The sequence below is a fragment of the Peromyscus eremicus genome, chromosome 4, assembly GCF_949786415.1.
Source record: "Peromyscus eremicus chromosome 4, PerEre_H2_v1, whole genome shotgun sequence".
NCBI classification, from domain to species: Eukaryota; Metazoa; Chordata; class Mammalia; order Rodentia; family Cricetidae; genus Peromyscus; species Peromyscus eremicus.
In genome coordinates, this window is record NC_081419.1 from 89,595,585 (window position 1) to 89,619,041 (window position 23,457).

Genomic DNA, 23,457 nt, shown 5'->3' on the forward strand with positions numbered 1-23,457 from the left:
GAATGGCTACAACCAAGTCCTATCCCCTTCATTAAGCAGGCGCGAGACATTGACAGATTCTGCTAACTCCCCGTGCTGCATTTTCTTCATTGGGAAGATAACACTAGCTACCTCCTCATTGGAACATCATAAAAATTTCAGTCAGTTAATTACAAGTGAAGTTTGTGGGGGTTTTGTTTCCTGTGGTGCTGGTGGGCAAACCCAGGTCACTGTGCATGCTGTAGAAGCACTCTGCCACTGAACTGTACCCTAGACCTAGGCTGAAGCACTTTGAGTAAGGCCTGGCATACTGTGTAAGTAAATGTTTGATATTACTCGTTTGGTTTTTGTCCCCCCCCCCTTTAGAAATGGTAATTTGTGGGGCACAGTAAACTGCTTGCCATGCAAGCATGGGACTTGATTTCATTCTCTAGAACCAGTCCAAAAAGGCCAGCATGGTAGCAATGCATTTGTAATCCCAGGCCAGTGGGAAAGATAGATCCCTGGGGTGTGCTGGCTAGCCACATGGGCCTAATTAATGAGCTCAGTGAGAGACCTTGTCTCAAAAACCAAGGGTAAATGGCTCCCAAGAAACAAGACCCAAGGTTGTCTTCGGGCTCCCACTTATACAAGTGCATACATGTACAGGCACCCACGTACATTTGAACACACACAGTGAAATAGAAACTTGAGGTGCCTTACATCCCTAAGTGAACATTCCTCTGACATGGTACAAATATGAAACTAGCATTTCTGAAATTTTAGAAACTTAGCTATAGCATATGACTTTTTGGCACATCTGCCTGATACCACATAATATTTCTTGATATTTGTGTCATTTTTTTTCCCAATGTATTTAGTGTATGTGCACATACGTACCTGCGTGTCTACATGTGCATATGTGAGTTAAGAGAACAGCTTTCGGGAGTTGGTTCTCAGCTTTCACCATGTGATTCCCAGGTGTCAAACCTAAGTGTTGAAGGTTGGTGTGCCCGAGTCATCTCAGCAGCCCCATTTACATATCCAAGTGGAAACTTATGACTCTACTTTAAAAGATCGACTGTTTTGACATAAATATAAAATACTTATAGAATGATAGGTAATTGTTACCAAATAAGTTATATTAACATGCTAGTAAAGTCATTCTCATGCTTATGTCGGAGATAAACACACCCCTTTTGTGGGTACATATTCTAATATGTTTTCAACACTTTTCTAAGATATATTGAATTATATTGCTTCTTATTCTGTTTCCCTTTTATGAATTTTTTAGCCTATTCATTCATAATAAGAAAAACCACAGGTGAAGTTAAATGTACTTGGCTATTAAAAAAAAAAAAAAGCACCCTAGTAGTAGGGACTACAAATAGGACTGGACTTTGAGTAGCCTTCTCTTTCATTTGGCAGCGTGTTTATTCATTCGTTCAGCGGAGTACTGCATTGTTATAGCACCTGAGAGAGATCCTTCCGCTTTCCAACAGCACGTCAAGTGCCCTGATACAAATAGCTCCTTTGTCACCCCGTGAGCCGTGTCTTCTCTCTGCAGAGTGGTGGTGCATAATCAGATGCACATATCCGTGGCAGTATAATAGCACATGATCAGGCCTGAAAACATACATGTAAGTAACATGTGGACTCCACAGCTTGTATTTAGGAATATATATGTGAATACAAATACTTATATGTATGCAATAATAATTGATGGAAAAAAAGAGGGCAAGAGCAGGGAAGGGTATGTGAGAGGGTTTGGAGGGAGGAAAAGAAGGGAGAAATGTAATTAAAATACAATCTTAAAAATAACAAAAATAGCTGGGCGGTGGTGGCGCACGCCTTTAATCCCAGCACTCGGGAGGCAGAGCCAGGCGGATCTCTGTGAGTTCGAGGCCAGCCTGGGCTACCAAGTGAGTTCCAGGAAAGGCACAAAGCTACACAGAGAAACCCTGTCTCGAAAAACCAAAAAAAAAAAAAAAAAAAAAAAAAAAAAACCACCTAAAAAAAAATAACAAAAATAAGTTGCATAACTGTTATGGCTGGGCAGGTCAATTTAAAAAATTTATAAAATTATTCTTAGATGAATGATCTTTTGTTTGTTTTGAAATGTGTCCTTATGACTCAAATCGTAGAACGAAAGAATTCATTCCCAGAAGTTGACCTCTGACTTCCACAGACAAGCTATGACATGCATCTCCCCATCCCCAACTAAATGAATAAATGTAGTTAAAATATATATATAAGGTTAAGAAACATTTGCTTAGCTAGACATGCTGGCTAATACATATGATCTTGGCACTTGGGAGGATGAGGCAGGAGGATCACTGCAAGTTCAAGACCAATCTGAGGTACATACTGAGTTCTAGGCAAGCCTGAAACCTGAAACCCTGTCTCAAAAAGTTGGGTGCTGGTTCATAGAATTCAGGAATTCAGGTTTACATTCATCATCTTAGGAGATGCTGTGTAAGCTGTGGGGTAGAAAAGACATCAATGATCTTACCCAGCTGTGAACTCTACAAACTAGGACATCAACCTGTCAAGCAAGAAGTGCCTTGTTGCTTGAATCCTAAATAGTCTTATAATAAAAAAAAAACCCAGAGCCAGATACTGGGGTAAATGCTGAAAGATCAGAAAGACAAAGGAACAAGCCACTAGAGAAACTTCTCACCACTACTGAATCCTCAGGCCAAATGGAAGGCAAGATCGTATCTCCTAAAATCCTCTGACTGAAAGCCTCTGAGTCCTCAGCCAAAGGGCATTTAGTTCCTGTCTCCTTGTGTCTTATATGTCTTTCTCTGCCCAGCCATATTACTTCTTTTTTAGTGCTGGGATTCATGGTGTATGTGCTTCCCAAATACTGGTAGCAAAGGCATGAGATCGCAAGTGCTGGGATTAAAGATGTGTGCCACCACTGCCTGGCTCTGTTTCTCTCCTAGACTGAATCAATCTCATATAGTCCAGGGTGGCTTTGAACTCACAGAGATCCAGATGGATGTCTGCCTCCTAAGTGCTAGGATTAAAGGTGTGTGCCACCGCTCCCTGGCCTCTATGTTTAATCTAATGGCTGGCTCTGTCCTCTGATCCTCAGGCAAGCTTTATTTGATACACAATATATCACCACATTGCCTAGTTATGCAATAGTGGCACTATTGGTCTGTGGCTAACCAACTGCTCTCTGAGCCCCACTCCAGAGCAGGGAATATATGCCCAGTCCTGTATACTTTCTGTCTAAAAATAAATGAATAAATTAATAAGTAGACAGAACAAATAAATAAAATGACTGAATCAATAAAAACAGAACAAACTAAAGGACAAATGACAGGGAAGATCATAGGCCCTGGGGGGAACTGACCATCAGTTAGCTAAATTGACAGAAAGTCATTGCCTTGTAAATATTTATGTTTATACGTATTGACAGATTCTACTCTCAGCCTTAATCAGAGAAGCCTCTCTCCAGTGGATGATGATGAATGGAAAGACTCAGGGCTGCACAAAGGATTGAGAATAAGTGACAGATGAGGGCTTAGCCCCAAGTAAGACATTTCTACTGCCCTCTAAGGCCTGGGGAATACTGAGGAGGAGGGAGCAGAAAGAATAGAGCCAGAAGATAAAGAAAGGAGCTACAGAGTTCCATCTTCTGAGCAGGACAGTCATTACAATCAGGACCTCACAGCAGCTGTAGCTCCCGACCCTGGGCCTACGAGAATGAATCCATTGACTGTCAGACATGGAGGGAGGAAGGACTCAGGGGGCATACACCTGGCTGCAGAACTATTCGCTACTGTATGTCCCAGATGAGAACTCATTCCTTTCAGTTGTGTCCATACCCCACCAGGCCTCAATTATTTGTCCTAATTCAGTGGCATCATGGCTGGCCTTGGTCACACTGAATGGGTCACAAAACTAAAAGTCATGAGTCTAGGAAGGAGACTGAGGGTGGCGTTGATAGAGACAGAAGGGAGATATGAGCAGATAGGAGGAAAGAGTAGTTAGAATGCATTACATGCATGTATGAAATTGCAAAAATTGTTAAACATTTTAAGTTTTTAATGTGAATAAATTAAACATCAAATTCAGAAATTTAGAGCTATATAATGCTGAACTTAAGAATCAGAAAACTTGTGGCTTCATAAGGAGTGCTAAACTTGAGAGACTTTTGCTTATCATCTGGGGACCTATGATGACACTAATTCTTCCTATGTATTAGTTCCTGTATTAGTTATTTTCTCATTTTCCTGACAAAAGACCCGACAAAGCAGCTGAAGAAAAGCAGAAATGTTGATGGGGCTCATGGGTGATGGCTGCTCATCCTGACAGAGACCCATCAACATTTCTACCTAGTATTCCTGCTGCAAAGTAGCTGTTCATTGCATCTATAGTCCTGCGCCAGAGACAAAAATGAATGCTCAGCTCACTTCTTTTTATTCAGTTTGGGGTCTCAGCAGATGGTATGGCACCCTCCATATTTAGAGCAGAGCTTCTCACCTCAATTAACCCAACCTAGAAATTTCCCCCACAGACATAGCCAATGATTTGTCTTTTAGGTGATTTGAGATTTTGTCAAGTTGAGAATGTTAACCACCGTGAGTACTTAGATATTTAAAGACAGCAGTAGTAACTGTAGTAGTCTAAAAATTCCATTTTCTTATAATTGTTTAAAGCGTGGTATGATTTTTAAATCATAGCATTCTGATGAATCTCTTTTAAACAGTTGACAGAGTAACAATTGCCAAAAGATTGGTAGACAATAGAGTCTTTTCCAGTCTAAGAAATAAAGACTATGTGTAGGTTATAAAAACAAGAATGGCTTGAAGAGAGGAGGTAAGAATTGAGCTGGGTTTCAAAGTTTAGGCCAAGGGAAAGATGAGAAAAAAAACTGTAGTTCTGTGTAGGCTGTGTATAGGAGTTTGGGGAGGACTTTTGTAAAAATCACTGCTTAGCCAGATGCTTAAATAATAGCTGTTGGGATATTCGATTGACTCAAGTTGATGGTATACAGTGGTCCTGAAGCTGCAAGTTGCCAGAGACATGGTTCTGATTATCATCAGGTCATTCTTTGGAGATGTCTCCTTCTTTTACTTACATGCTACTTTCATATTTGACAACTTTTAAATTTCTTACTTGATTACATACTAGACAGAACAGAACTTAATTTGTCCTGTAGGATTCAGTTGTCAGATGATATCCAACTGCATTAGGTATCACTTGTATGTTGTAAGGAAACCAATGGGCTAAAACCTGCAACTTGGAGGAACATCCCCATCTGTAAAATTACAGCAAATAAAAAAACCAGCAAAATTACAGTTTCCCAGGAGAGACATTGACATGTTGATCCCTATAGAGATGAAGCTTGAGAGCTCCCTAACCTCGATTTCCAAAGGCCTTAGACCAATTTTTGAAGAAAAGATTAAATACTCACTAGTATTTAGGCTTGCTTGTCTTGGAGCTCAGTCTCTGTTGGCAGCCTCACACAAAGGTGAATCACCTGGTGCATCTTGGGAGTCTTACAGAATTGTGGTTTCCCAGGGGTAGCCAAATAGGCTCTATCACCATAGCTTCAACAGTACATGAACTTGTCTTCTAGATAGTCATGTCCTCTGTCTCTCTTTGCCCTTCCGTCACTCATCCTCCCTTCTATTGATAACCACTATCCATTCCACAGTCAGGCTGTGCTATTGGCCCACTATGCATAAACTTCTTTATGATCTTAGATTAGACATCTCAGTTAGATGGATAGGCTTTGTTTCAAGCCCAGGTGTAATCTAGCGAAAGCCACTGTTGGCTGTAGGTGGAACCTTGAGGGGTTTTCAGAGCATAGTCAGTTCATCTACTTGCTTGCATTAGGATCTTCTCCTAGTAGCTGGCTTCAAGGGAAGCAAATATTACCAATGTGAGTTTGAGGTCTGTGCCCTGTTTGATTGTATATATGCCCTTAGCTAGGGAGAAAAAGAAAATCTTTTTCTACATGGCTATGGACAAACTTTATGTCAACATGCCTAATCCCGTTGAGAACACTTAAACTAAATACACGCACAAATAGAAGAATTTGTCACAGTTCTTTCCTAGGACAGATTTGATAGCGAACTGTACACTTTGGCCAAAAAAGTATGTGTGGCGTGCGTGCGTGTGTGTGTGTGTGTGTGTGTGTGTGTGTGTGTGTATGTGTGTGTGTGTGTGTGTATCTGTGTGTCTGATTTAAAGGCTAGCCTGGCATTGCCAGTCTTTGCTTTTGAGCAGATTTACTTGGCTGTCTATGGCTGTGGTACTGTCTACTTTAGGATCACACTCTTTTGACTTCATGGAGACCCCATGACGTCCTTCTTTTTTTGACTCACTCCTCAGTAGACAGTAATCCTGTACTTGCTGACAGTGCAGTGTTTGGAGGTGGAAGGCAAGCCAAACCATCAACAACAGTGGAGCCAGCATGTAAGCACTGTAAAAGCCCAAGTCTCAGTCAGCGGAAGTGCTTTATAGAGTTATTTTATTTAACCTTCACCACTGTCCTGGATGCCCATTTCATTCTCCTTCACAGACAGGATAACTGAAGGTCACCAGGCCTAGAATTGAACATCTGCATATAGATTAAATCATGAAAAAAGGACCAGGAATTTTTGTTGTTGTTGTTTTTACTTACAATATATACCCTTAGGTTGTGGTGTATCAGGGAAAGAGAAAGAGATTAGGAGGTGATCAGCACATTGGTGGATTTGAATCCAAACTTAATGTTTGTTTACTGCCAAGAACCCAAACTAAGGGAATGGACAAGAGGATTCAAAAGCTGAAAAATAAATTGAAAAATGGTTGGTAAAACTAAAGAATTAAGAATTGACTCTTTGAAAAAGTAGAAAGTGCTAGGGATATATTGAGTGATAGAGCACTTTCCTCTACCCCTCTACTTTCTTCTAAAATGCAAAACAACTGCTTATGCTCGCTCTCTCGCTCTCTCTCTCTCTCTCTCTCTCTCTCTCTGTGTGTGTGTGTGTGTGTGTGTGTGTGTGCTCGCATGCACACACGAGCGTGTGTAGATGGGAACCCAAAAGGGAAAATAATTACACTGGTTGTGGGACATGGAAGATTCAAGTTGGTACCAACCAGGAAGTTTCCTCCCAGCTAGCTAGCTTTCATAGCACCAGAAGGTGCTACATAGGCTGCTGGGGAGAAGAGGTCACCAAGAGTCTTAACCTATGCACCTGTGGACTATAATAGTGATAACCCTGGCAAGAAATGCTCACGGGCGCAATAGTGGTGTGAACGTTACAGTGGTAACCAACCACCTTCTGATTGGATTAAAGCCCTGCTCCACAGGAGGGAGCACATGTCTATACTGTAAATCTGAGCAAAAACCCATGGATGAGGAGATCACATACCCAGGAGTGAATCTAATATCATTATTCTGTTAAATAGGTGAAAGGTCAAACTGTGCTCTAAATTCATATTTCTGTTCTCAAAGATTAGTTCATCTCTCAGACCTGGTGTTGAAGGCTGACGGTACTGTCTTATTTCCTTACATGTAGAAATGTCAAAGATTGGACACTTAGTTTAAAACCTTCTTTGAGAGGATGGCCAAAGGAATAGATGCAGAACATATTGGTTTCAAAGGAATAACTTGATAAAGAAAAAAATGAGTAAAACTTAACTTGACAAAGAGAAGAGAAAGGAGTGACAGAACATGAAACATAAGAGAGTAAAGTCCAAATGTAAGTAACAGAAAAGAGTTTACCCAAATTAATACTAAAGCACATGAAGTAAACGTATTATAAATACATGAGTCAAAGCATACAGCAACTCCATGAGTGTTTGTTGTACTGATTTTGCGCATTTCTTATGTTAGAAGCATTCTATAATGAACTCATTCACAGTCTTAAGCATTCTGCCTCAGTCAAAACATTGCTGCCATCTCTTGTGACATGCTTTATCCAATGCCTGCCCTTTGCTGTTCATGTGGCCATGGCTCCAAGTGGCTTGAATTCTTATTTTGTGCCTTCTTTCTAGAAAGGAGAAATCTGTATCTGCTTCAGTACAAAGCATCAGGAAGGGAGAACAGGCTTTCTGTCTCCATGGTCAAAAAATTTGGAGGACCACACTGTGCCCAGTTAATGCTGCTCCTATGTACATGTGTTTAGAGCTGACCACTTAGAATTGGAAAAGATATCAAAGGGCTCATCCTGGAGAAAACCGGTTCTCTCTCACTCAGCAGTCATTGACTGCCTCTAGCTCTTCATCTAGGGATGGGGCCTTGTGAAATCTCACTGATCCATGTTGACATGTATGGCTATTAAGTAGATCTTTAGGCATCTTGCTGATATTGCTGAGATGTCCTGGGTACAGCATCCTTGTCGTGTCTAGAAGGCTCTGTGTCACAGCAGGCATCCTGTTTCTCTAACTCTTACAGTCTTTCCACCCCCTCTTCCACAGTGTTCCCTGAACCTTAGGTTTAGGGTTTGGGACACTCAGCACCAGTTAGTACACCTCAATTTGCAGGTTTTACAGTTTAATTAAAAATAACTAACACTCTTAATTTTGTTCTTTGCTTTTGTAATCAACTTATTATCATTATATTATATGTAACCAACATAATGTTATAATGTTTTCTCTTCAACATATTAAAGGGGCTTTTTTCTTCTATTTTTGTGGTGTGTGTGTGTGTGTGTGTGTGTGTGTGTGTGTGGTGTGTGGTGTGTGTGTGTACATGTGAAAGCCCCAGGTTGATATTGGAGATCATCCTCAATTGTTCTTCCGCTTTTTTCAAAGGGTGTCTTACTCAAACCTAGAGTTCACCAATATGGCTTGACTAGTCTTGTTAGCCACTTCACTCTGAGGGTCCCCTGTCTCTGCCTTCTGAGTGCTGTTCAACACGGCCACCATACTCACACTTAGCATTTACATGGGTTCTGTGAGGATCCAAACTTTGTCCTCAGATTTGTATGGCAAGCACTTTAACCACTAAGTCAGCTCCCCAACTGAATCCTGAGAAGCGTACCATTCAAAGGTTTATATTGTGATGAAATTAAAACCATTACTCTCTTTTTTGATGTTTCCTTTTTTCCCCTCAAAATAAATGACCTACATTTCTCAGACATTGGAACATTGACTGTCTTATTGAAAAAAGAGCCTTTAAAAATTATTTGAACAGTGGATTTGCATGTAATTTGTTAAGAGGTCAGTAATTTTCCACTGGCTAGCACTTTGGGTCACATTTGGCCTATAAATAATGTTTTCTTCACATGGGCCTGAATTTACATTGCAACACCTTTGCACCTCATGACCAGGTGTGCACAGAGAAGGCTGCTGTTTCCCTGAGTAATGTAGAAGGAGGTACGTGCCATTAGCCTCTGCGAGTGAGTGACAGACCAAAGGAAGTATTCTCAGAGAAGGCGACCACACATGTGAACAACTGCTTTGATCTCCACCATCTGGCTAGGCTTTAGAATTATGCCAGGGAAAGTGGGCAGGTTCACCAGGCACATTATTGTCTCCTCAGTGCTGTTCCCACATCATCTGTTCCTAAGTAAGGTGATGGGTTACTGTTTCATATTCTCAGTATCCATACCACTAACCCATGGTAATTTCTGTCAAAAATAATTGAGTATAGCCCAGGTTTATAAAATACAGCAAACGTCTAAGTCTCATTTGGTTCAGACTACTACTTGAACTTTAACAAAATGATGTGGCAGCTGTTTTCTCAAGAGACTCACATGAGAACTGTTTAGAGTAGTCAACTCAAATAATAGCATCACTTCCTACAGATGAAGTCATTGAATGCAAGAGGCCACACTGTTTGCTAGTTTGCTGAACTGGTTGCAAGACAGGATTGGATGAGATAGCTAGGCGATGCTCTTTTGAGATTCCATATGGGCTCTCCCCATTACCGCAAACATGTGTTTGCAAATCTCTGTTACATGTATCAGTGATGCTATAAGCATGCAGTCATGTAACTAGCATAGACAATAATTAAAATGATTTTTTTTGAGAATCAGTTCTACACTAAAGATGCTGTCATCTTATTTCTTTCCACAGTGTTTACTACCATATCCCATATCTGTCAGTGACCCAAGGCCACTGAAGTTGATAGAGAACATGATAGTAAAAACTAAGCTTAAATTATCCAAGTACTAAAATCACACCCAGCTATGACCTTTACTAACTTTCTTAACTAGATAATTGTACAAGTGGCATTCAGGCAGTCCCTGCATGGGTCATTCCCTAAGCCATCCTCCTAAATATTGGAGGTTGATTCCATAGGAGGATTCTTACAGAATTGATCTGCACCAGGAGCAGGACTAGGATGTTCTACCTAGCGTTCATAGCTTTGCACCTCACATACACCCTTCTCATGATGTTTTCCATTCTGCCCTTCTTCTAACATGGTGGTTCCTGGGATTTCAGACTAGTTTGCAGGTAGATGAGACATATTTGGGGTGGAAGTTTTATTTACATGTAAAATATATCTACTTCCTATCCACCCTGCCCTCCCCAAATGATAGACCCTCTATGATGTTGTTTGAATCTTAGATGGTCTTTTAATAAAAAAACAAAACAAAACAAAAAAAAAAAACCAGAGCCAGATATCAGAGTGAAAACTGAAAGATCAGAGAAGCAGAGTAGCCAACCACTAGTTCTTACCTCTACAAAATCCTCAGCCTAAAGAGAGTTAGTTTCTGTTTCCTCACATCTTATATACCTTTCTCTGCCCTGCCATATTACTTCCTGGGATTAAAGGCATGTGTGCTTTCCAAGCAAAGGCATGAGATCTCAAGTGCTGGGATTAAAGGTGTGTGCCACCACTGCCTGACCTCTATGTCTAATCTAGTGGATGGCTCTGTCCTTTGATCCTCTGGCAAGTTTATTAGGGTACCCAATATATCACCACACTATACTCATAAGTTCCACACATAGGACTCTACCAACTACTAATAGGGAATGCATGAGAGAAAAATCATGTCTGTATTTATATACAGACTTTTCTTATTCAGTAAAGACAGCATAACAATGATTTACATGCCATTTGTATTGAGTTAGATTACAAGCAATCTAAAGACAGAGCATATATCAGATTGTGGGGTACGTTATATACAAATATTGTAGTGTTTCTTATAAGGAAATGAGAATGAGCATTCATAGACTATGGTCTCTGTCAGAGGTTCTGGAAATAATAGATACAAGAAGACAATAGTACACACACACACACACACACACAGTTTCCTCATTTCAGATTCCACAGTTCTAAGCCTGTCTTACCTGTATTCCTCACCTGTGAAATGGACATAACAACTGGTGGCAGTTGATGGGAATGATTTTGGACAGATTTAGTATTGAGAGATGTTTTTATTGGCATTAGTGAAGCCTGTGAGTCTGGCCTGCCCTAGTTAACTTGTACAAGTACAGGTGCTTGGGAATAAGATCTCTACCTGTAAAAGTTAAATCTTTTCTGGTTATTGCTATTGGTTGGTTTTTTTTTTTTCCCCAAAGTTGGCTTTTCCAAAGCTGATTAGTCTGCAAATAGACATATGCTTTAGGTCTACACTTGTTAATTTACCTTGGAAAAAATCAAGTCACTGTCAAGTCTGGCGATGTAGCTTACAAATACTTGGCAAAAAAATGATCTAATTAAAAGCTTCTCTTAGATGAAAATCTTGGGGAAATGATCAGTATCAGTACTGTTTTTCTTTTCATGATCTGTGTGTACCTTGGTATACGTCACTTCTCATGTCATATTAAAAGTGTGTTGACTGTCTGCTAATAGTTCATCTCTTTCCTTCTGCAGCCTCCAAGTCTGTTATAAATAATATGCTACGGGACCCTTCTCAGATTCCAGATGGAGTTCTAGCCAACCAGGTCTATCAGGTATTAATCACAGCTGTTTTCAGTGGCGATGCTGTTATCTGCCTAGCCGAGTAGAGGATTTTAAACCTCATTTAATTACTGTCATCATAAACTATCACTGAGGTCAGGGCGCACCATAAATGGCAATGCAATATTTTCGAGGAGAGCATTTTACTTTTTAATAGCTTGCTTTTATAGTAAATAAAAAGCATGCGATTTTTGTTTTCTGTGATTAAATCTGAATAGCCTTTTGATAGCTTTCTTTTGGGTGGTGGGGGGGTGAGGAAAGGTAATGACTGCTTTTAGAATATTTACTGTGGTGGGTTTGTAGTCACCCCAGCCTATAACCCTTCTCTTATTTGTCCACAGTGCATTGTGAACGACTGCTGTTATGGACCGCTGGTGGACTGCATCAAGCAGTATCCTTTCCCATAAAATTTTAGGTGCACAATTGACGAGCTCAGAGTCGGTGGAAGAGATGTGTCTAGCTTTAACCTGACATAAAGTTCTGCTTCACAAAACACATTTCATCCTCTCCTATTTTACATTCCATCAACTGGAGGGTCACTGCAGACCACTCTTCTCTGCTGCTTAGGAAAGCTCAGCAAGGCCACCGGAAGATGTCAGTTCGGCAGGTGCACATCTGCATGCTTATTTCACTGCTCGGTTTCCAGTGAGCCTCAGGTGCAGAGTCATTAGGCAGGGAACACACTGTCTTGGAGTGTATCTAACCATCCCAGTGGCCAGTTTTAAAGTATAACAAAGTTCCATTTTCAATGGGCCAAATTCAGGTGAGTGTTCTAGAATAAATTTTGAACCTAGACTTAAAGAATGGTGCTATTAAAATGCCACCAGAGACTGCCACATTTTAAAGGGCAGTAGACTGTCTTTGCTTACATACTGACTGCAGTCTGCACTCTCGTTTGGATTCCCAGTAAACGTTTTTAGAGAAAAAGTGCTAATTTTTCCCTTGGAACCGACTTTAAGGCTGTGAAAGCCGATGTCCAGTCATTGGTTATTAAAGCCACTGAGGTTCCTAAGGAGTTAATGCTTACTTCTTAAAATTAGGCCGGATGAATGGCAGTGATTTCAATAGAGATTATTGATAAATGATATGGCATGACAGAATTTTGATAACACGTTAGGGAAAAGAGTACTTTCTTAAACAATACTCATAATTTTTGGTGGAAATCATTTAAAAACACAGCCTTCCTGGGCTAGATTTTCATAGCAGGGATGACACAGGGGTCAGCTCTGACTAAGGGATAACCAGTCAGAATTTTTGTTGGATTCTCTTGCAAATGGAGTGTGTGCACGCACATATCCACACATGCACATATGTGTGTGCATATCCATACATATATGTGTGTATTCATATTCGTATGTGCACATATATGTGTGTGCATACCACATGTGCATATATGTGTTCGTGCGTGTGTGTATATTTATTTATATCCTTCTAGTTTCACAAAGGCTTAGAGACAGTTAGGAAAACATTTTGAGACATGGTTTTGCTCTATTGTCCAGGCTGTCCTTGTGTTCCCAATCCTCCTGCCTGCATTTCCTTTGTGTTGGGATTGCGAATGTGTATTTCCACACCTGACTCAAGCTTTTTCAGAAGAAAATTACTTTCTTTCCTAAAGACACAGTTAAGATTTGGCATAATCTTTGAACAGAGCCCTCTCACAATATTCAGTAACTAGGGTGTAGCTTTTTATATATGCATTCTCTGATCTGGTCCCTTAACTAAAATGAACCAAACCATGATGTTGTCAAAAGCTGGCTTTTTTTATTAGACTAAAGTGTAACTATGCTTCTATTTTCGGTATGAAATTAATGGTAGTGTTAAAAGTTGTAGGAGGGCCAACCTCACATTGCCTCAGTGATAAACTTCAGCACATTTATATAACAACTGACACCATCTCAGAGTGTCTAGGGCTGAATTACATGCTAATTTCAAAGCACATAAAATAGTTAAAAATCAATTTAAAGTTAAGGTTTTAAAAGCATAATGTCTTTTGAAGGATTGCATATTGATTTTAAATATAACTCTCTAATTATATATGCATGGACTAAAGTATGAAGTCAACTGCTTTGTAAATGCCAGGAGGCTATTTTTCAGTAATAGTTGAGATGCTTACGGGAAACTAGATTGCTGTATTGCTGGCGAAGAAAATAGCTTGTGAGGTTATTTACAAGTTTTGCCCCATGGTCACTACCATACATCAATAATAGGTATCCTTATAGACAGTGTCTAAGTGTTTCTGCTTATGGAGCATTATAAATTCTGTCTGGAATATTTTCCTTGTATACATATATATTTTTTGCCATTATTCATGTTCTCTTTTGGCTATGTATTGTCAGTAGGATTTAATGGACTATATAATTTCAATTGATAAATATAATGATGTATGTATATAAATGGTATTCAGTGACTAGATTCCAATTTTGGCAGTTTTGTTATGCTTATTACCAGTAAAAAATTACTGCTTTTATAAACTTTATTTTGTAGACCTTGCATTTTTATGTCTATATCAAACAAAGCATAATCAAGAAGTATATCTTTTGAAAATTTAAAATTGGTGATTGGAGTAACTATGCAAAATAAAGTAGGCTGGGGAGTTTGTGGAGAGACTGATTGTATCTCTGCATTGAAATGGTGTCAGTTTTATATACTGTAAATAAGCTTGCAAAGATGTTTCCTAGACTGATTGGTCAGGAATTATTTTATTTCACACTGGATGAAATGATTGGTTTTCTTTGTAAGTGAGAAATGCTTTTCTGTGTGGTCCTGATCATTGTGGTAATGTTTGCTTGCTTTGCTTACCCTCACCAAAGTGCATCAGTTTCTTACAAAGAAAGCACACATTTGGTAAATGGAATAGATGCAGAACCTCCTTACTCCATTATGAAAATGTTACCTGTAGGCATTCGTGTTTGGAGAATAAAGCAAAGTGGTTACTTGCTAAAATGGCACACCAGTCGCCGTGGTGAAGAGGACGTCTTGCCAGGGTGCTTTGCTTCTCCTTTTGGTGCCTGCTATGCTTGTTTATTTATTTATTTTGTGTAGTATGTGCCCCGCACCCCCATACCTTTGCCTCTGCACCTCATTTCCACCAAGCAGACTCCGTGAAGAAGCAGCCACTTGAGCTCGCCCATGTGGGACTCGAGGCCACAGCTGTGAGACGAAGGTCTGAACAGAGCAGCCAAGGGGGATGAGGACTCAGGAAGCATCCGGGGCTGTGGCTTTCTGTGCTGTACCATCAGTAACCTCAGGTCCATGATGCACCGTGGTAGATGTAAATAATTTACAACAACAAAAGTGAGAGCACATTTACGTGGAAAGAAGTAAATAATTTAGTTTGAAAATGTGGGATACCCTGGTAGTGAGAGACCATTGAGACTTAGAGATCAATTGTCTTCAGTAGACTCAGAAAATGTGTGAAATTCTGCGATTTCAAATTTTCGCTTACTTTTTTTTTTTTTTTTATACCTAGTTAAAAAATTAAACAAATGCAGTCATGTGCATTGGACAAGAAACAAAAACAGAACGGGGCAGGGGCAGGGGCAGGGATGGTGACTTTGGCCTTATTTCGATCATGGACAAAAGTGACTGCATTTATTGAATTAGGAGATTTTAGTGACAGTCACCTGTAATTCATTGATAAAGGGTGGGGTAACTTTTTTTTTTAAACTGGTGATAAAGAAGTTACCTTTTGATTTAAGTTGAATGCTTACAATGCATGATCAGAATAGCCATCTCTGGTAAGTCAAGGAGTGCTATACTCGTGTTGGTGTGGGCTTGGGTGGGGTGGACATGAAGGAGGTGATCCTGACTGTTTCTACTGAGTGCCTTCAGTTGGTCTGAAGGACCAGAATAGTGGAACACTTTTTGAGACTTAGAATAGTCTCTTTCTTCAGAAAAGAAGGCCAACTTTGCCTCTGCCTTCTGTATTTATAAGCCATAGGACCTTGAGCTCAGTCCTCAGCATTTCTAAACCTTACTTTATATGAATGAGAAATGGGACTAAGATTATCTACTTTTGGAGTTGTTGTGAAGACTCAAATAAGATCTCAGGGTGTTTAGCCTAAAGGCTTAGGCTATGCATTTAGCTAAATCCTTAAAGATCTAGCATAAAGCATTTGTGGTCCTTAGGAAGCATTGACTAGTGGCCAGTATTATATAATTCTGATGCTTTTGGAAAGGGGTGTGATCAAACACAGGCCTTGGAGAGAGCTCTTTCCTCCCTTTACTTATTTGTTTTCCTTCATTGCTAGAGATGGACCCAGGTTTCAAGAGTGCTGGGCAAACACTGTACCACTGGGTTGTACTCTCCACCCTCCCGCTTTGCATTCCCACACATTTACTAGCTTCCTGCGGTTTCTTCTCTGAGTCCCATTCCCTGTCTGCTAAAACAAGCCTTTTTATACTTGTGAGGACAGAATAACATACTTCAATTACTTGATATGATGTCTGCCATGGAGAAAGCATTGGAACAGTTTATTTGTTCCTGTGTGCATCTGTTCATGTGTATTTGTATTTGTTCTTGTGCTTAAAAATATAACACACACACATACACACACACACAGGCAACAGCCTTTGTACCCCTGAAAGTGAAGCAGAAGGTGATGACTGGCAAATGGATCTCACAAGTTTCTAGGACTCTTAAGATTGGAAACCATTGGAGCAAAGACTGGTTAGTTACTGTTCTTTCTTGTACTCAGTGAGTGTTTAGTTTATATGTACTAAATTGAATTGGAGGGCTTTTTTAATACAAATTAATGAATATTTTAAGTGATTCCTCTATTTTTAAAAGAAATTAAAATCACAGTGATTTATAAATCGTTGTTGGCCAAAATATATGTGTTATAGAAAAATTCTGCTACCTTATTTAAATGAGGGGAAAATGCATGTAGAAATTTCCTTCCTCAAAGGTGTAAGCTGAGTAGGAAGGCTTTTGTATAGTTACCATAACTCTCCATTTCATCTCAACATGAAGGAGAATTTTTCTGATAGTTCAGCCCTTCTCTGTGTGTTGTCTCCTTAACTAAAATGTCTAGTGCTATTGGCTATGAGCATGAAGTCCTGCTGAGAGACTTACTTCTGAAGAAAAACCTGTCCTTCCTAGGTAAGTGTTGCTCAGGTTCTCTGGCATGTAGTGTCATCATGGGGACTTAAAGATAGAGTTTTCAAATCTTCCACCTGCAGGTAGTATGTACCGAAGGGAGAGAAGATGATGATTGATGCTCTGCATGGTATCTTTTATTGATTTAGACCTGAGCAGGAGCTCTCTTACTCAATCCCCTATGTAGACAGCACATGCACGGTCTTGCAATTAATATTTTATAGAATAAGTGGCTGAAAAAATGCTTTAATATCTGTTGCAGTATTACTTTTGGTGTCATGAGATATTAACCATAATCTAAACCTTATGAGAGAGAGAAACAAAGAAATATTGTCTATAAAATGCTTTATATATTAAAGAGAATACTTGGAAAAATTCATGTTAGGTATGTTTGTCTCCTCATTAGGAAAGTCCTGTTATTGAAAAGCAAAATATTAAGCTCTTATTGTTTTCATGCCAGATATTAATTGCATCATAGATTTAGTATGATTTTCCTAAATCCCCCTAAATGTGCATTCATAAGTGACCCAGTAGAGAATCTTACTGTACAGTGTTATTTCTTTTCAATGTCTCTTCATCATTATAAAAAAAGGCTGGAAGGACATCCATGTAACAATGGAGCATGGAAACCATAAAGCACCCAACGAAGCATTCATTTCTTCCCTCTGGATCCATGATAACTAACAAAAGATCCACACAAGTCGTGCTAGTAAGCAGGTTCATGCAGACACTGAAGAACCTTTATAGTTTAGTTTTAGGAAAACATTCCATTACTTAATTTTATTATAAAATGGACAACAAATTAGCCAAGGAAAGTCAAATCCATAAAACCTAGAACAGATCTTTCCATACTGCCCAGGCCTTTTATTCCACTGGAGAGTGGAGAAGGATGTATTGCAAGATTGTTGGTACTTTGAAGCTGAGAAAGATCACAAGTATTCACTAATCAGGGTTTAAGAAAGTTGGTAAATTAAGAAAATGGCCTCCAGTTAGTGGATTTCAACAGTAGAAACAGCCAAGTATTTTCATATAAGAAGGATAACGGATTCTGGAGCCTATGGAAATAATGTAGTGTGGGAATAAACTTCCTTTGAAAAATGCATAATGCTGAATGAAATGGGTAACAGCTCTGAGCTGTAATAATATAGTTATAATATGTGCCCACAAGGCAATGTAACGTGTGTTTTAGAACAATAGCTTTCTGATACTATTATAAAGTGTGTGATCTACCATTTATTCAGCTGCAGGTCAATGTGGACACAGCCAAGTCTAATTTTTCTTTTAAGTCACTAGCTAAGTAGTTGTCTTTTCAGAGCTGATTGGTGTTATTCTTTGGCACCATCTGTCTGTGGACAAGTCAGGCCCCCTCGGGTCCATTTCTTTGTCTAGCCTAACTTCTGAATGCTTCCTCCCTGAGGACTAGCAGACTCCAACTGGAAGAAAGAACAGAGAGTTTAGATGTGACCTACATTTAGGTCTAGAATCTTAGATAACTGGAATTGAATGTGTTAGACTAGATTTACTTCAACTGACAAATACCAGTGCTAGAATATGGTCAAATAATTGTTTCCAATTGCACAAATGTACAGAAATATTTAAATATTGAGTTTGATGGGCCCCACATACTCGTTTGTGCTCTGAGATATACAGGGCATTGTTTGTTGGAAACATACCTGTTTTGTAAGTTTTCTTGAAGGAAATAAGAACAAATGCCTGTTCACCCTAGATAGGGGACTGACTACAGACCAAACAGTTACAAGCGAGTTGTAATCCGTGACCCTTTAAGTTTGCCAGGGTTGCTTACAAGAGCATGGATGACCCAAAGGCCGCTGCATCACAGAAAACTCCATCCCAGTACAAGTGAAGATTCAGGAAAGCTTCATCCTACAGTTTCCTGTACAACCTGTAGCCACACCATGAGAAGGAATCTCTTCCTCTCTTAGTATGACATTTCACACTCCCCCTCTCTGCATTCATAAGTGACCCAGTAGAGAATCTTACTGTCCAATGTTATTTCTTTTTCAACATCTCTTCATCGTTAGAATAAAGCCTGGAAGGACATCCATGTAATAATGGTGCATGGAAATCATGAAGCAATTGTTTACTGCATTTGTGACCTTGACCTTGTGAATCTTGCAACTTCGCTAGCTCACTAAGTTTCTTTAGCCTCCTGGGCCTTCTAAGCCCTAACTTTGATGTCCTCCAGCCCCTGAGATTCACGGGACCTCAACTGATAATGCCAGGTGTCCTGTATGAGCCAGTCCATTAGGGCTTGACTTTCTCACCTCCTTCGCTCATGCAGCTCTAGTCTCAAGGAGACGTAGTGATTGTATCACAGTTTCTCTGCTTTGCTGCCATTCAGGATGTCATCCATCCCATGTCTCACAGCCTTATGAACCAAGCTGTGGGTGACTCCTCCATGACTTGTTTAAAAGCTTTCATATCCCAAGCAGTTCTGAAGCAGAATGCTCCTTGCTTGTTACAGTTTGCTGTACTAGACCTTCCGCATGCTGAACTGGATGTTTTCTTGTCCTCTGTATTAAAGCTGGGACCTGAGCAGTGTTGTCTATGACTTCTATCTCACTCTTTCCCTATCTTACTCTTCCTATGGGTTCCATGTTTATTTAGATCGTTTAGATCCCAGGAAAAGCTTATTCTAATTTCTTTTTTGCTTTGCATACTGACAGCTACAAGCTAATACATCCATCCCATCTTTCATTTTTTTGTGCCTGTGTCTTTTCTCATTGTAATTCCACTCTTCCATGGGCAGGTTCTTTCTAAGTGAACAGCTGAGACTCACTTGCCTGTTTTATAGTCCAAAGCAACACCCCGGCAACAGCCTGCTTTTGATCCTGGTCCATTTGTGCTACTTTCAGACATGACAATGTACTGTTAAGTTTACCAGCCATTTAGGGAACAACCCCATACTCATTTGAGACCCCATTCATCAAGGGAGTATGTTACACCGTGTAACATAGAGGAGGACAGGTACTGTAGGATTCCCCCTGAAGATACTCACCTTTAAAATGGCTTCGATATGCTTGCATGTCTCACCACCCGTTTCAGGGAGCATGGACCTCCCACTCTGGGAGGGAAACCAGCATCCCATACTACATGGAGAAGGGTAACCATTTCAGAGTCACCGTCTGAGGTTAGACTCAGTTGTGGTTCTGTCTCCCATTGCAGAGACTGTATCACTGCCACTCCATGCAACTCATCTCAGATTCTGGTAGTCCCGGTTAGGGTACCAGTTCTGTTGTGTGCCTTTGCTTTGTGTGACTTGAACAGATATTGACCACACAAGGTAGGTCATCAGTGACACACAAGAAGGGCTTCCACCCAAGTCATGACGAAAGCAGTGAGCCAGTGAGTTTATTGGAGGTACTTCCAGGCACTTGTGACTCGGAGGCAGCTGCGTCACAGAAAAGTCCTCCCCACTGTGATCTCGACAGCTCTGTGCTAGAGCTCACTGTATGACATGCAGTCAGTTCCTCTACCTGGCCCTTGGCCACTGTTTCTATAAGCTGGGGGAGCAGCTTTGGGGATCTTGCAACTTACCGAGCCTTGTGTATTTTGTTAGCTTTCTGAGTCTCAGAAAACTGTCTCCTCCCTCGAGGACAGATGTTTCAGTTCAGAGGAAATAGTCACCTGACAATACTCTCAGAAGATGCCTAACTGATGTTAACAATGAAGGAACAGTAGTAAGTTAGGACAAGTCCATGCAACAATTGTAGTTACGTGTAGACTATTTCCTCATCAGAATACAAAAACTTGTTCATTTATTCTATGAATTGTAAGTCTTCTAATGCAGCATTTGCCTATCAGTCTGTTTATGGTTAAAACTTGAAAATCTAAATCTTGTATGAAATATTGTTGTGGAATTATTGTTCTTTTACCTTATAAATAACTCCTTAGTGGTTAATTAGCTGCAAAGTATTGCACCAGGCAAATTTAAGTAGATGGTTATTTTAAAGGAAGTGTGGGGAAATCTCAGTATATAAACATTGCTAATCCAACCATATTCTTTCTTGCTTCCGTGTCTGGTCCTTGAATGTTGTTGCAAACATTGTAAATGTTGGCCTCATTTTGATTCCTTAATAGGCAGAAATAATTTCTCTTTCTCCCTCCACCTCTCCCGTCCTCCATTTCTATTCTAGACTCCTTTTACAAAACAGTTTTTCTTTTGCTTATTGCTTAAACATTAATTCTTTGTAATTTAGAGCTTATGACTTCCCTTGAATCATTTTATTCTGTTGTAGAATTTCCACCCATTGTATTTTTCTGACCTCTACTTCTCACCAATAGAAAAGAAAATTAAGTACCGTTAATTCTGTCTTGAATTTCTTTGTCTTGTAACTATTAGCTGAGCAGTTTCAGTGACGTAGGACTTAGCCAGGCACCCAAGGACGGAGTATTTGTGGGGGAGGGTCTTAAGAATTGAAAATATACATTTACTCATATGGATTTATCCTGTCTTAAAAACTTGTCTGTTTCATATTATACAAGTATTTGAAATAAGACAGTTAGTTTTAATTTCTCCAACTAAGAAGTGATATTTATTCCACAAGTTAGCTAATGATTGTAATGTTGTAAGAAGGAGACATACAGCAGTTAAGGTCCTGCTTTTGTAGAGCTCTGGTCCCTGTCCTGGAGAAGTGGGATTCTGTCTAGTGTACCCTACTTAGCAGACATCTGCTTAGTATCTTCTCAGTGGAAGTAAAATATACTAGTGGTGATTTGTACACTGAGTTCTTTTGTTGTTTGTTTATTTGTTTGTTGTTTTTACTTGCTTTGTTTAAACTTTGTAATTATGTGTACGTATGCAGGTATGTGTACATGTGTGCAGGTTCCCACAGAGGACAAAGGCTTCAGATCACCTGAAGCTGGAGTTACAAGTGGTTTTGAGCTGCCCTATGTGGGTACTAGAAATAGATTTGGATCCTTTGCAAGAATTGTACAAGTTCTTTACTATGGCGCTCTCTCTAGCTCCTTTTTTTATACTAAAAACCAATAGGGACGTGCATATACTATTCCTATACTAAAAGGTGATAGCTAAATTTTTGAGGTTAAAAAACCTCCTAAATTGTTTTTACTGAAGTCACAACAATAGAATTTTGTACATTGCTCAGCTCCCTTTGCCAGGATTCCCCTGGGACTTCCAGGATGGTTGCTTTGACTCCCCAGGTTGACTCTCTTGCCATTGTGCTCAGCAGTCTTTTAAGTGCTTCTTATGGGAAGGCATTGTGAAGGATTTGAAAAGTTGACTCAAGTATGAAAACTTAGAAGAAGTTTTACTGTAGACCTCTGTGTATCAGCAGTTCTTTCCACAGGTCACTCAGTTAGAATCAACTATGAGTAGTTTAAAGTCTCAGAACACATCAGGAACCGCCACCCATATCCAAGTTCAAGTGCACAGAGAGCTCTCATCTTAGAATTGACCAGGAAGTATAGTGACCTTCCTGATGGCCTCTTCTTTGAAGTCACTGCATTCCCAGTACCAACAAAATAGAAAATGTTTTACCTACTGCGTCTCTTGTGAGACCATGCTTTTCAATGCTGTATCTTCTCTTCAGTTTTTCTTTCTTTTAAGGGGAGGGGGTGATTTTAGCTTTTATGGGAGCTTTTGAGACCTTTCAGCAGAAGGAGCAGTGGAGTGCAGGGAAGAAATGGTGACAGTGAGGAGCGACAAGACCGTTTGCACCTCTAGGAAAAATACGCAAGAGCTGGTCCTGGAGACAGAAGATGAACCACTCATCAGCAGAGGTTGGCATGTCTCCAGGTCAAGGGCACTTTCATTAGTGACTCGAACAGCCACTGTTGGGTGCTTATTCTTGTTAAGTTTAGCTTAATAAGGATGGCTCTGGAGATGTTTTATTCTTTCCAGCGAATGTTACCCTGTTAGTAGACACTAACAATTATTTTGAGTGACATCCGAGAGGCACTTACTTTACTCCTGCCTCATTCCTTCCCCCCATGTTTGGATAAACCAGCATATTTTACATGGGCACATTTCTTGCGTTCGTGTATTATTCTCTGGGACTCAAAGAGGGTATAATGTGTAAAGCCAAATAGGCTTAGTGAAGGATGTCCCTTGCTGTAAGAAATTAGGATCTTTGTTTCTAAGAGTTCATCTGTTCCTGCTGTTTTCTTCTCCACCTTAAAACAAGCATGCTGTGCTGGGGCAGTGATCTTGATGTGATAAACAGGGGATTATGACTTCAGGTGAGTAATAGGCAGCAGGAGCATGTGAGACTTAGAATGCTAAGATTGTTTACCTGCAGATGTTAGCGGTAATAAGAGACTAGAAATAAAATGTGATTATGCAGGCTGGAGGGAGCAGTCACTTAGATTTTTCATAAGGACTCAACCACTTAAATGCCTGTCTATCAGAAGGTTAAAAAGAAGGTAGGTTTTTGAAGTGGCAGGGATGTGCTATTAGGGACATAGGGAATTGGGGTTACACCCCCTTTCTGAAGACATTGCAGTGAGAAGAGACTGTCCTCGAGTATGCATGTGCACACTTCCCTCTAGAACTAAG

The 23,457-nt window shown here is 39.9% G+C and overlaps 1 protein-coding gene across 2 annotated transcripts in view; it reads left to right on the top strand.

The window, feature by feature from the left end:
• The window catches only part of Cdin1 (CDAN1 interacting nuclease 1), a 207,317-nt gene that overhangs the window by 83,769 nt on the left and 100,091 nt on the right, over positions 1-23,457 (top strand). For both annotated transcript variants that reach the window (XM_059261110.1, XM_059261111.1), the window contains exons 6-8: positions 11,735-11,814; positions 12,163-12,212; positions 16,855-16,922. In XM_059261110.1, the coding sequence (XP_059117093.1) occupies positions 11,735-11,814; positions 12,163-12,212; positions 16,855-16,922 (198 nt within the window). The remainder of the gene's footprint in view (positions 1-11,734; positions 11,815-12,162; positions 12,213-16,854; positions 16,923-23,457) is intronic.